We start from the raw sequence: 13,952 nt of genomic DNA on the forward strand, positions 1-13,952 counted from the left end.
ATTAGAATGATTTCTGAAGGATCATGTGAGACTGAAGACTAGAGTAATGACTGCTAAAAATTCAGCTTTTAAATAAATTATATAATATATTAAAATAGAAAACAGCTGTTGTTGTTACTGTATTTTAGATCAATTAAAGACTGATCTAATGTTATCATAAGTTTTTATTATGTAATCATATATAGTTCACTGCTTAAATAATACAAGCATAATAATGTATAATATTACATTAATAAAAATGATACGAAAATAGAATAAAACAGTCCCCAACAATACAGGTCTTTCAAGAGCAGCATTCATTTATAAGTCTATCACTTCATCCCTCACCTTAACGCCACTGGCATTGTTCTGGTTGCCACGAACGATGGTGGTGTTGCCATAGAGACGAGAGGGAGGTTTGAAGGAGATGGAGATGCTGTAAGTGTGGGAAATATGCTGAACTACAGGAGAGCTACAGTCCACATGCTGCACCAAACCACTGCATTCAAACATCAGCATCAACGGCAACAGCTCCTACAGAGAGGATGGGGAAGAATGATGCTTTTAAGGAAAAAACAACAAGGGTTGAAAACAACATAAAACAAATGGTGATGACATTTCAACCACTAGGGTGCAGCACATAAAGCTCCTAATCTATGATTGACTTTTCAAACTGGTCTGCAAGGGGGCGCTAATGGGGCCTTGAGAAAATTAGAGAGGAAAAACTGTATTTAGGGCTGACAGGGCTAAAGTTATTAATTAAATAGCCTAATACATTGATATAGGTTTGTAAAAAATATTTCTGTATTTTATAAGTGTAACTTTTGCCTTAATATTGTTCGTATGGGGGTGGTAAGGCAAAATTCTCAGTAAAATTCTCTGTAAAAATATAATCCAAATTTAATTGAAAGGGTTTCTCTTCAGGCTTTACAGTGAATACTCTAATGGTGGGTAGAAAAAGATAAGATGTCAGCTTAATTGAATATATTCACAAAAATGATTTATTTACACATAATATTTTAAATTGATTAGGATGTAGCACAGTCACAAAAAATGTTGTTGTTATAATATAATCCTTGCTACATTATAAATGTTCCCTTGCATGTGAAACGTGGCAACAAACAGTTTGAAATCTGCACTTAGTGACAAGTGGCTATGAAAAAAAAGAAAGAGAGCCTGTAAAGCACAGGTAAACTTTAAACAAATTCTCACCCGTATTTTAACTCTCGCTGCTTCTACACCAGTCAGCTGCCCCGCTATTGACACCTGAGAGAAAAACAGAGAGACAAAGAAGTGATTGTACTTCATGATCTTTCTTCATTACATGTGCAGATGTTTATTCCTTTCTCTCATCCTGTAAGCATTTTATGTTAAGCTTAAATAAGACACAGTGTCCCATCCAGAAACCTGATTTATTACCCATCAAAACATTACACGAGAGTATGTGTGTGGCAGTGTGCCAGTCAAAAAAAATAACCCTAATTAAGGTCCTGCATGTTTTTTTTCTTTCCATCATTTCATCCCGACAACCACACGTTTAATCACGGCCTGTGAGAATTAATTCCGGTTTGGAACCAGGTGATTCGGCCCAGTTCAGAGAGTCCATCTGGTTTGGCTCTGAAGTCGGTGTTTGTCCATGCATGCACTTGTATACGCTATTAACATTCCAAACTGTCTGCACGCCTGGTCAGACCACTCAACAGTCTATTTAAACTTGAGAGCTGTCCAACAGCCAATCAGATCCATCATCCTCCAAACCGTTCTTATCCTCCAGCCAATACAAACTGCTTCATGTCCTTCAGCCAATAAAATGATTCAGCTAGAGTTCAGCCACTGCTGGGTAGTAAATGCTAGCTTTTTTTTGCAAAAATCTGCTAAACATATTCCCACTGGTTTGGCTCTGAAGTCGGTGTTTGTCCATGCATGCACTTGTATACGCTATTAACATTCCAAACTGTCTGCATGCCTGGTCAGACCACTCAACAGTCTATTTAAACTTGAGAGCCGTCCAACAGCCAATCAGATCCATCATCCTCCAAACCGTTCTTATCCTCCAGCCAATACAAACTGCTTCATGTCCTTCAGCCAATAAAATGATTCAGCTAGAGTTCAGCCACTGCTGGGTAGTAAATGCTGGCTTTTTTTTTGCAAAAATTTGCTAAACATATTCCCATAGCAGGGATAATAAAAATAAAAATTCTGTCATGTATTCACCCTCATGTCTTTTAAAATCTGTATAAATGTATTTCTTCCACAGAACATAAAAGCCATGAATTTTGCACAATAAAACATTAAAACACCAAAAAGTGCAATGAAATGTTATGACTTGTGCACTATATTTCTTAAGACCAAAATGTAAGTAATTATTTGCTGGAAATATTCCCTCAAGTGCATCACAATTAGTCACAATACATGCAAGAACCAATGACATCATCAGTTGTGTCATCTTACAGCTTTGAAAAAACAAAAGCATCAGCACATGAAAGAATTTTTAAAGTGAACTTTTACTAAAATAAAAACTGATCTGCTGGTCTTGGTTGGGTCTGTTTTATTTTCGTGTGTGTTTGTGTGTACCTGGTTGCTCTTCTCCCCCTGGCTGTGTCTGTTGGAGTCAGGGAAGTGTATGTGACAACCAGTCTCTTCCATCACTCGTTTGATGTTATTCCCTCCTTTCCCAATAACATGCGAGTGCTCGGTGTGCGATACATCCATCTTCATGGTCACACGATTACTCTGTAGGTGTCAAAGGTCATCATTTAGAAAAACAACAGAGCATTCATGGAAACCTATTAGAGCTGAATTAAAATCCTTTAATCCTGTTCCTAACTCTTAGTAGATTGCTTTCAAATGCACTATCATTCAAAAGTTTGGGGTCAGAAAGATTTTTGTAAAGTTAATGAATACTTCAGCGGAAATGCATTTAATTGATCAAAAGTGACATTTGTAATGTTACAAAAGATTTTGATTTCAAATGAATGTTGTTCAAATCCTGAAAACAAAATGTACCACGGTTTACACAAAAATATTTCGCTTTTAAGACGTTTCGAGTTTTGTTCTGGAAAATAAAATTCTGGTTTAGATACTGGTTTAGAAAAGTAGGTTTTTGTAGTAATTTGTAGTTTGTAGTAACCCATACAGACCAGATTTTTCCATGACAATCATAAGCTTAGCAGTTACCTTTGTGTCAAGAACGGACATTATTTTCTCTTTTGCCTCTCGCACATCTTCCCTTTTTCCGCTGACCTTAATATGTGGATCTGTGAGGAGGAGGTTGAAGAGAGCAGATGAGTGCAAGACAAGAGAAGAAAGTCATACACTAATAAAGATGCTTACATTCCGTTTGTTTCTCAACACAATGAATTAAACGACAACTGCGGCCTCAACACCAGTGGTTTCAAGAGTTAACACTTTTCTCTGTCAGTTTACCACATAGACAACTCTTACATACATCATGAGAAACAGATTTACTTCTACTCTCTAAAAATAGCTCTTGTAGTGTAACTTCTGTTTTTCTCTACACACATTCTCTGACTGTCTCACTTCCCCTAAAACACTCCCACGAACTTCGGGATTAGGCCTAGAGGAGCAGGGGGGGAATCAAACAGGAAGGATCACTGTCTTAGACACACACACATACAAAGTACATTGTTATTAGGAGAGGTATTAAGAGTAACACCAGTAGGGGTCTCCTTGTCCAGCCCACTACACTATCCTCATCCTGCCATGTGGTAGTCATCAACTCCATCATGTGTGTGTGTGGGGTTGCATCTGTGGCCAGCATGTTTATGAATGGAGAATGTCTATGCATGTCTGTGAGGAATAGTTCATGTGTGCATATATGAGATTATGATATCAATGCCAATGTCTGTCTTTAATTTGAAGTGCTTAACATTAGATGAGACGGAGTAGGTATATATATATATATATATATATATATATATATATACACATATTATCTTTCCCTTTTTGTGCTGATTAAATATATATAATAATAAAAAAATCCTTCTGACCCCAAATATTTGATGTTATATATGGTAAGTATTTTGAACATGGCTTCAATAAAGTAATTTATTTCTGTTCTCAACCAAACTGTCTGGTCTTTCACTCCAGTTGAGTGTGACTTTTTTTGACCGATGGACAGCCTAATTTAAAAGTGCTTTACTGACTTAGGACAGAGTGGAACAGACATCTCTCAGATTGATAACATCTGTTACACAGGCCGAAAAAAGAAAGAAGAACAAAATAGAGAGAAAATTAGAAAACAATTTGAGACCTGGGAAAGTCAAATATAGTTTAGCATGTGAGTCACAAACACTGACCATTATTTACAAGATGAACAGAGGACTGTACAGAAGATACTGAAAACATGAAGGAAAAAAAAGAAAAAAAGAAAAGAGATCTTATGCACATCATCAAAAATAATTTATGAGAGGGAAAAGATTCTGAATTAACTGTGGTAAATGACTGTTGAGAAACATGGATTAATGTGGTACTTTAAGGTCAGAAAGAAAGACAGAATGATATGTACAAATGAATTCTTTGAATTTACAACAAATTATCTTTTTTAACCGATTTTAGCAGGTACTCTGAAAAAAATGTTTCATTGATCCAATTTTAAAAAATGTAATTGAGGCAAGCACTCAGTATTTTTGTTTGTTTGTTCCGCTGGACAATATGGCAGCTGGACTTAGACCTAGCGGCATTAATTTTGCTGGGTATCTTATCATGGTGGCCTTCATGAGGTGACCTGCACCATGTGAACTAAATCTTCATTTACAAGGCTACTGATAGGACTGTCTTCATCTTACTGGGGTTACCTGATTTTAAGCAGGATTATTATTATGATTGTTAATTTCTTTAGGGGTTTTAAATAGACAAATTACTTTGTCCAAAAATACACTCTTTGAGTCTTTCAGTCATGTGGCAATTAGCTACATACACAAAAATATGTGCAAACATTCACAGTCAGGCAGATAAGCACAAAAACAGATTCACAAAATACTAGCCTCAAAAGTACATTCATATGAACATTCATCATCAATTGTATGGAAAAGCACAAATTAAGAGCCTGTCATTTTTTGAATGAGACTTACGGGAATTAAAGCAATCTGGCCTCTGTCTTTTAAACTCATAAAAACATTAAAGGTAGCAAAGAACACTAACTTCTTTTGAGAGTCCTAATCCATCCAGTTTCATGTCACTCTTCACCCACACTAGATTCATATTAATCATTTAGGGAAAAGCCTTAAAGGGATAGTTCACCCAAAAATGAAAATGCTGTCATTAATTACTCACCCTCATGTCGTTCCAAACCCGTAAGACCTCCGTTCATCTTCGGAACACAAATTAAGATATTTTTAGATATTTTTATTATAGACAGCAAGGGTACTACCACGATCAACATCCAGAAACGTAGCAAGGAGATCAGTAAAATAATCCATGTGACATCAGGGGTTCAACCGTAATATTACAAAGCTATGAGAATACTTTTTGTTCGCAAAAGAAAAAAAAGTAACAACTTTATTCAACAATTCGTCTCCTCCGTGTCACCGTAGTGCCATTTTGGAGAGTATCCACTGAACGCAAACAGCGTATGTTGTTCTGTGTCAGCCACACCACACGGATACGTTTTCTATGTTGTTTGTGCTTTGATTTGAACGAAAACAATGTATGAATTTCTTTCTTCTGCGGAACATAAAACAAAAATAATTAAAAAAAAAAATGTTTGTCCATATTACGAAAGCAAGTGGGGTCCAAATCAATATTACACTCCTTTGACTTTCACTGTGTGGGCAAAAAAAAAAAAAAAAAACAGAAACCTTTGTCAAAAAATCTGTGTTCTACAGAGGAAAGAATGTCATACAGGTTTAGGAACAACATGAAGGTGAGTAAATGATGACATAATTTTAATCTTTAGGTGAACTATCTCTTTAAAGCTGTGTGACAAAGACAAACTGAGAAAGACAGAAAGACACCATCTGAATATAACCAAATTCTCCATCAGGGTCAGTTGCTTATTAGCAGATCGTAGGTTTGACGTGACATGGTAACCCATACTCAAGAATTTGTGCACTGCATCCATCCAAGTGCAGTGATTAATGAACACACACACACACCGTGAAAACACACCCGGAGCAGTGGGCAGCCATTTTTTTTTTTTTTTTTGAGGGTCTCACCTCAGTCAAGGGTATTAAAGGTAGAAGAGAGTGCTGTACATTCACTCTCCCTGCCGGTACCGAGACTTGAACCCACAACCTTTGGGTTACAAGTCCGACTCTCTAACTAACCATTAGGCCATGACTGCCCATGGTTTGTGGCATGTGACTCGCGCAGTGACTTCTGCCATAACTACTGACTGTCTGTCTGTCTTGTGTGTGTTGTGTATACCTTTCTTGGACTTTGCTCCAATCTTCAGTTTGGAAGGCCAGGCAATCTGAGTGTTGGTTTCATCCATGACCTTAAACACAAAAACCACTGACATAAGTGGATGCAAATGCACATTAATCCAAATATGAATTCAAAAACACATAAGCCTGCTACACTAATATTAGCAAATCCATATTTAGTCATTCTCAAACACAAACACACAAGAACTCACACATTTCAGTTATGCTAAAATATTCACAGTAACAGAAATGCTCAGGCTTTTTCAACAAAGATCTTACAATCATCTCTCTGGCTAAAACATGCCCCGCTTTCTCGTTCTCACACACAGCTGCTTTGAAAACCCGTGAAACATGTAACAGCCAGTTGGCAGAGAGTCTTTGACAGGCCTAGTATGCTAACCAGTAGCATATGTGAAGGAAAAGAGAGAGAAAACAAGAATGGTAATGTGTTTTGTGTGCATATAAAATACACAAAAGATAAACTTATGGTAATTTGCAGCTACATGAAAACACAGGTTCAATGTTTATTAAAACTCTGCCGTGATTTTGCCTGGAGCTCAGTCCTCATGTGGAGCACTTCACTATTTTTAGAGGTTTGTCTTTCAAGTAAATTCATTTTTTTTTAAGAGCAAACCGCAACTTTGGCACCACAGTCCTTTGTCTCTATAGAAAACACATTTCTGTACCCGTTTTGTGGCGCACTTTCTATCTTCCTGCCTAGAAAAACCTCTTGGCTTTCATGGTAAGCAAGGCTTTACTGTACAGCAGTTCTCATGAGAAGTTTTGGCAACAAACCCAATTTCTTTCAGGAAAAAAAATATCTGAGCATGAAACTGCAGCAATTAAACAAAAAAAACTCCAGTGTAGATTTCCACATGACCTTTAGGAGAATTTCAGCCTCTGTGCTAATACTAACTAGAATTAAATTTATTTTAATTAAACGTGGCATAGTTTTGCACCTGCTCCTCTCTGACAGTTTGACTGAATATAATAAGCAGTCATTTAGTGTCATCTCTTCAAAGAAGCTTGGAAATGATGGGCTGCAGTGAGTGAACATGACAGTTACAGTCATGCAGTGTAAATACTCCAGTATGTATGTTTACACTCCAGGCTGCACGTGTTTGTGCATAAACTGGAAACATTCAGTCCCACATGCTCTTCTACAATTTACGGCCCATACTTTTCCAGGTTTCATTAGTCTTGGACCTGTGGTTCAACAGCAGGCTTCAGTTTTTATTTGTTTTGACACCCTAAAGGACAAAAGAACATGAGAATGTTTTTTTTAACTAAAGGAACAAGTTTATTAATCTCCCCAGATCTTCTTAAGACTGTAAATTATACGCACAGCTGTGACGCATCCTGTGATTTAGATTTGTGAAATTACGGCTTGAAAACAGCAAAGTTCAGCAGAGCTACAATGAAACAGCAATCTATACACCCTTTCTACAGTGTGCCTAAATCAGGCTGTTTCTCCTTCCATGTTATAACATGCAAAAACATCACAAACAACTTTCCCAAAATGCACATCAGCAATCTGAGGCAAATGAAGCATGACAATTCGGACTATTAAACCATCAAAATATATCTGTCTTTCGCTTTATGAAATAACAGGGTTTTTCAAAGAGTCCAAAATTCATGCATCATTCTCGATCATTCTGCATATCTTATGTTTGTTGATCTTTGTTTCATGTGTTTTTATGTCTTGAAAACATAACCATTTTATTTATTTTTTTGCATGTACTGTACCATGTTTTTACAAAATCTACTGATTTGAATGTCACTAATGTAACAATATGTAATTTGCTACCAGAGCAAAACTGCAAGAAATTAAAAAAAAAAAAAAAAGAGTAAGTATTATGTATTTTATACAATTATTATTATTTTAGATTTATGTTTTTCATGCAGCTTTGCCTTGGTGAATGTATATACAATAACTTTCAAAAGTTTGCTGTAGGTTTTTTTTTATGTTTTTGAAAGAAGTCGCTTGTGCTCACCAAGGCTGAATTAATTTTATCAAAAATACAGTAATATTGTGAAATATCAATTTAAAATAACTGTTTTCTATTCTAATACATTTTAAAATGTAATTTATTCCTGTGATGGCAAAGCTATTGTTAAATCCACTGTACTGCAATCTACTGCACAAAACATAAGTCACTTGCAGACACCAGAAACAAGACACTTAAAACAAAGTAACTTTATGATTACAGCAGTAGAAAGAGTCATACTGTAATATTTTCTACATTGTACTCCTCAGTTAAGTTTAAATATGGTGTTTCCATTGAGCAGTGCAGAAACATCAGAACACTGATGACCTTGAACCAAACGAAGGCACAATCAAACATGCCTGAAGGAAACCCGAACATTTCAGATGGCATGAAAAGGTGAACGGTGCTTAAAGTTTGTACAGGCAGAGCGCCAGTTCCCAATTGCATTCTGTGTGTATGCGCTGTGCTGCCACACTGCTGTGCGTTCTATAGGTCTTTATTCCCGACCTGCTCTCACTTTCTCTCTTGACTGCTTTCTTTGGCTCCAATCTGCAGATGAGGGAGATTTCTGACAGACCACACAGCAGTTTTGGGGTCTGCGGTTTATTTTTGTGACTGACCAGCACATACCTCTCAAATGGGTCAGACGATTTCAGAAAAATTGGGTTAACTATACATTTGAAAATGTTCCTTTCCTTTTCCCCTCACACCCAATATCATCCTGTCACAGGAACATATACACTCACCGTTAACAGGAGAGAAAGTTTAAAATGGCAGTGACTTCAAAGTACTGGAGTCACACAAACTCTGGTCTTCATTAAGTCATTAAAAATGGGCACCGTGATGGAGAACAGAGTGTTTCTATTTGACAAATGATGTGTATGAGAGAGTGGATGTGCAAGAGCATGTGTATAGAGATCTGCTTCCTGTTTCCTTTGTTGATTCAGCTGAGGAGCACTCAGAAGAACAAGCAAAGAAAAGAGGTGTGAGGAGGAGAAAAGGAGGGAAACGGAACGAGGGAAGGAGAAAGGGCTGGGAAGCCTTCACTTTGAATGGAGGCTGAGCACCACAGGTGTGTTGTACTCTGGGGAAAAAAATAAATAAATAATCCATTACAAACGCTGTAGTATATTTACTGATCTATGAGATGGGCTCTTTTTGGCCTGATAGGAATTAAAGCAATACTCCACCCAAAAATCAAAATTGTGTCATTATTTACTCACCCTCACATTATTCCAAACCTGTAAGCATGGCTTTTCTTAGGGAACCAAACAACACTGGAGCACATTGACTTCCATTTTATAGAAAAAAAGTATGTCCCACAGAAGAAAGTCATAAAGCTAGGACAGCATGAGGGTGAGTAAATACAGACATATTGGTATTATATACATTACCGTTCAACATTTTAGGGTAAGTACAAATTAAAAAAAAATTAATTAATACTTTTATTTACCAAGGACACATTAAATTGATCAAACATGACAGAAGACTTTTATAATATTACAATATTTCTGTTTCAAATAAATTGTGTTCTTTCTATTAAAAAAATTCTGAAAAAAAGTGTTCCACAAAAATATTAAGCAGCACAACTATTTTCAACATTTATAATAATAGTAAATGTTTTTGAGCACCAAATCCGCACATTAGAACGATTTCTGAAAGATCATGTGACACTGAAGATTGGAGTAGTGGCTAATGAAAATTCAGCTTTGCCCTCACCGGAATAAATGACATTTTAAAATATATTACAATTAAACAATTTTATATTATTTCACAATATTACAGTATTTTTCAATATTTTTGATTTAATTAATGCAGCTTTGGTGAACATACGATGCTTTAAAAAATGTCACTGACCCTATATATATATATATATATACTGTATGTACTGTATGTATGTGTGTGTGTGTGAGTATATATATATATATATATATTAAAGGCACAATATGTATGATTTTTTTATTAAGATATCAAAAAAACACTAGAACAGTGTTATATATTTTTTATATAACATTTTATCCCAAATGTTACGAAGAGTGTTTAAATCCAGAGAAATAAGCTATTTTAATTAGTGACACGGACCGTGTCCATAGTGTCATTGTGTCGCCTGCCAATGACGTCATAACCCCTCGATTTCCGGTTTTGTTTTGTAGAAAACATGGAAACACCAAAGACGCTTTAATATGCTATGCATTTTATTAGACAGGTGACGACCGCACGGAGTAGCATTATAACAGAACGTTCAAATGTATGTAGTATGATAAAACAGCGCTGCTTACTTTCGCTGCTTTCCGGAAGGAGCGGAAGCGGTCGACTGTGGCATAATAAAAGCTTTGCCGCATTCGAGCCGTGTGTCGAGCTCGTTCAGCGGCCTCGTTTCGCTTTGACGGCTTTCAGCCTCACCCTGCTTCATTCTACTACTTTAATAAATCTTTAATACATTAGCTCATCCATGAACATGATTTCTGCCCGAGTCCCGTCGGATTGCATCAGCTGTGGGGATGAAGACGACAACTCCCATGATTCCACACTCGTCATCAAATTACGTCTTTGTCTCTTTGTTTATTTTGAATACGCGCCCTCCAGCGGCGAAAATTACATATTGTGCCTTTAAATAATATTATATATTCATTTATTAAAGGGATAGATCACCCAAAAATGAAAATGACCTCATGATTTACTCACCATCAAGCCATCCTAGGTGTCTTATGACTTTCTTCTTTCAGATGAATACATTTGGAGTTACATTAAAAAATGTCCTGGCTCTTCCAAGCTTTATAATGGCAGTGAATGGTGGTCGAGATTTTGAAGCCCAAAAGCAAAGCAATGCGTTTGTGTAATAAAAATATCCATATTTATCCAGCGGATGATGTAGGACAGGGTTCCTCAATTAGTTTTCGCTGAGGGCCGAATTCTGCCAACAATACCAAGCCAAGGGCCACTGACCTATATATATATATAATTGTTATTATTATTACAATTATTATATTATTGTTGCTTTTGTTAAAATAATCACAAGATGGTCACAAGATGAACATTCAGATTTTTTCCCCAGTAGTCTGTTTTAATCAAACAATTATGAACATTTTTGCATTTAGAAACAAAAGAACTTTGCCTGTTGAATATTAAAAACAAGTGAACAAACAAAAAATCTGGATCTCCATGTCTGCCATGCAAATCAACTGCTCCTGCTCATTCCCAGACTGGATCTCTTCTCTCCACTTTACCCAATTGCAGATTCAATTATTAGATTTGTCGGTATTAATATTTTTATGCTTAGATTTTATTGGGGGGGGGTCAGACTGTAACACGGTGTGTCCCAAACAGACACGACGCGATAAAAAGTATATTTTCCATGTAGTTTTTGTCCTAACCACCCGCGACAGCGACACGTGACAATAAGCGACACAGGATTCTATTTTAGGAACGGTTTTTATTTTCTGCGACGTCGCAGCAAGAACAACATACAAAATATGACAGTGATAATCTCAGGTAATGATTGTGTGCTTTATTCAATGTTAAAAGTGTCTAATGTGAGTTTGAATATTATTTTGCATTATCTTTATAGCCATAGTGAAAGCAACAACAGATATTTGACCTCAGATCTTGAAAATAAATTAAAGCAAACTTGTAGGCTACGTTAAAACACGTGTATTCCACAACAAAGATATCAGTCACTCACTCACTCACTCAAAACTGATAAATTTTAATCATCTATTTTCCGTGTCCACTTTTCTTTTCTACACACTCCATGTTTTTGCTGTCACATCTACACTGGACGCGACAAAGCATTGCAGATCATTTGAACATTGTGTCAGTACATTATAAATAGAAGGAGTCAGCAGTTTACTGTCGGGGATTTGACGTATCGCGCCGCATCCAAGACAGCATCACTGATTATAATGAGTTCTATTGTATTTTATTGCGTCGCGCCACTCGCGTCTGGTGTAGACACAAAATAAGTTAATGTAGCTTTCTTATGCTGCGTTTGAACTTTCATGCCACATTATTTGAAATTAGCGCAGGCCAAACTTTTTTCTCTCGCGGGCCACCTATTGAGGAACCCTGATGTAGGACGTAGGCATAGACATAGGTGAATAAAGTTTTAAATATACATATTTTGCTTACACAAACACATTGCTTTGCTTCAGAAGGCCTTTATTAACCCCACAGAGCTGTGTGGAGTACTTTTTATGATGGATGAATGCACTTTTTTGGGCTTCAAAATCTTGACCCTCACTCACTGCCATTATAAAACTTGGAAGAGCCAGGACATTTTTTACTTTAACTCCGATTGTATTCGGAGATTAAGTGTGTCTATGCGTCTCTCAGCAGCGTTTACTAATAGCGAATCTTTAAGTTAAACTCCTTCATGAACCTCGCTACTGAGAAATGTCATGTAGCTTTTCAGCTGCGAAACTATTTTACTGATAAATTCGCGGTGCAGAACTGACAAGAAATTTCTATTCGCATCTCCGCGTGTCTGCGTGTGTGTCTGTGAGAGAGACTGGGAGAAAGAAAGCGTGATTTCCGTAGCCTACATAAAAAAGGTGGAAGACATGGAAATAGTTTGTCATTTTTTACCCTATTGTTTGTTATATTTATTTGCTCAATGTCTTGAGCAATGCGTAAATCCGGCCCTGTTAGACGGCAATCGGAAGTTATTACAAACACTCGATGGTAGTTTAAAGTGAGTTTTGAGTAAAAGCGGAATATAAATCTTATTTATTGTCTTATGTAGCATGATGCTACAGTTTGCATGAATGGTCGTGTACTTTTAGTATGAACGGACATCTGTATATGATCGGAACTCCACGCAGCTCCCGCGCTACTCTATACTGGTGGTATTACAGCACCACGAGAGCTAAAGAGAGCAGACTGCTCCGTGCGCTTTCGAATCGCTCTCGCGGATGATCGATCTGCGCCGCACCTCTAGTCGAACACACCGGCAAGTGCTGCAGGCTTATTGGCTCACTGACGCTGATGAGATTAACCCCTTAGGTATCGAAATTTGGTACCGAACGACAAGACGTTTTTCGATACTCTATGGTATCGAGGCAATTCGGTCGGTGCCTAAAAAGTATCGAACTCGATACCCAGCCTTAGTTGGCAAGAAATGAAAATTCATCATTAATTTTATATATATATAAAACATTTTTTTTCTTTTATTTATGGGCTTTTTATGCCTTTAATGGGAGAGGTCATTGGAGAGCTGACAGGAAAGTGTTGGGTGGAGAGAGGGGAACGGGATCGGCAAAAGACCTCGAGGCGGGAATTGAACTCGGGTCACCGTGACGACGCACTAACCACAAGGCTATCGGCGCCGACACGATTCGAGTCAAGTCACAGCTGATCTTCATGAGTCAAGTCAAGTCGCAGTTGATCGTCATGAGTCCAGTCAAGTCTCAGTTGAGCTGCCAGAGCTTCGTTACGTCACAGCTGATCTTCTAGAGTCTTGCCACGTCTCAGCTGTTCGTCCAGAGTCTCGTCACGTCTCAACTGTTCATCCAGAGTCACGTCACGCCTCAGTTCTTCATCCAGAATCACGTTGCATCACAGCTGATCATCCAGAGTCATGTCACGTCCTGTCTGTCACACC

The 13,952-nt window shown here is 37.3% G+C and overlaps 1 protein-coding gene across 1 annotated transcript in view; it reads right to left on the minus strand.

Annotated features, from left to right (window-relative positions):
- Positions 1 to 13,952, minus strand: part of LOC107553710 (protein bicaudal C homolog 1-B-like) — a 41,035-nt gene that overhangs the window by 8,784 nt on the left and 18,299 nt on the right. Inside the window, exons 3-7 of the mRNA XM_016236029.1 lie at positions 6,367 to 6,436; positions 3,157 to 3,236; positions 2,554 to 2,712; positions 1,192 to 1,245; positions 328 to 513 (exon numbers count right to left, since the gene is read on the minus strand). Of these exons, the coding sequence (XP_016091515.1) occupies positions 328 to 513; positions 1,192 to 1,245; positions 2,554 to 2,712; positions 3,157 to 3,236; positions 6,367 to 6,436 (549 nt within the window). The remainder of the gene's footprint in view (positions 1 to 327; positions 514 to 1,191; positions 1,246 to 2,553; positions 2,713 to 3,156; positions 3,237 to 6,366; positions 6,437 to 13,952) is intronic.

This window comes from Sinocyclocheilus grahami, unplaced genomic scaffold (genome assembly GCF_001515645.1).
Source record: "Sinocyclocheilus grahami isolate Dianchi unplaced genomic scaffold, SAMN03320097.WGS_v1.1 scaffold18.1, whole genome shotgun sequence".
NCBI lineage: Eukaryota > Metazoa > Chordata > Actinopteri > Cypriniformes > Cyprinidae > Sinocyclocheilus > Sinocyclocheilus grahami.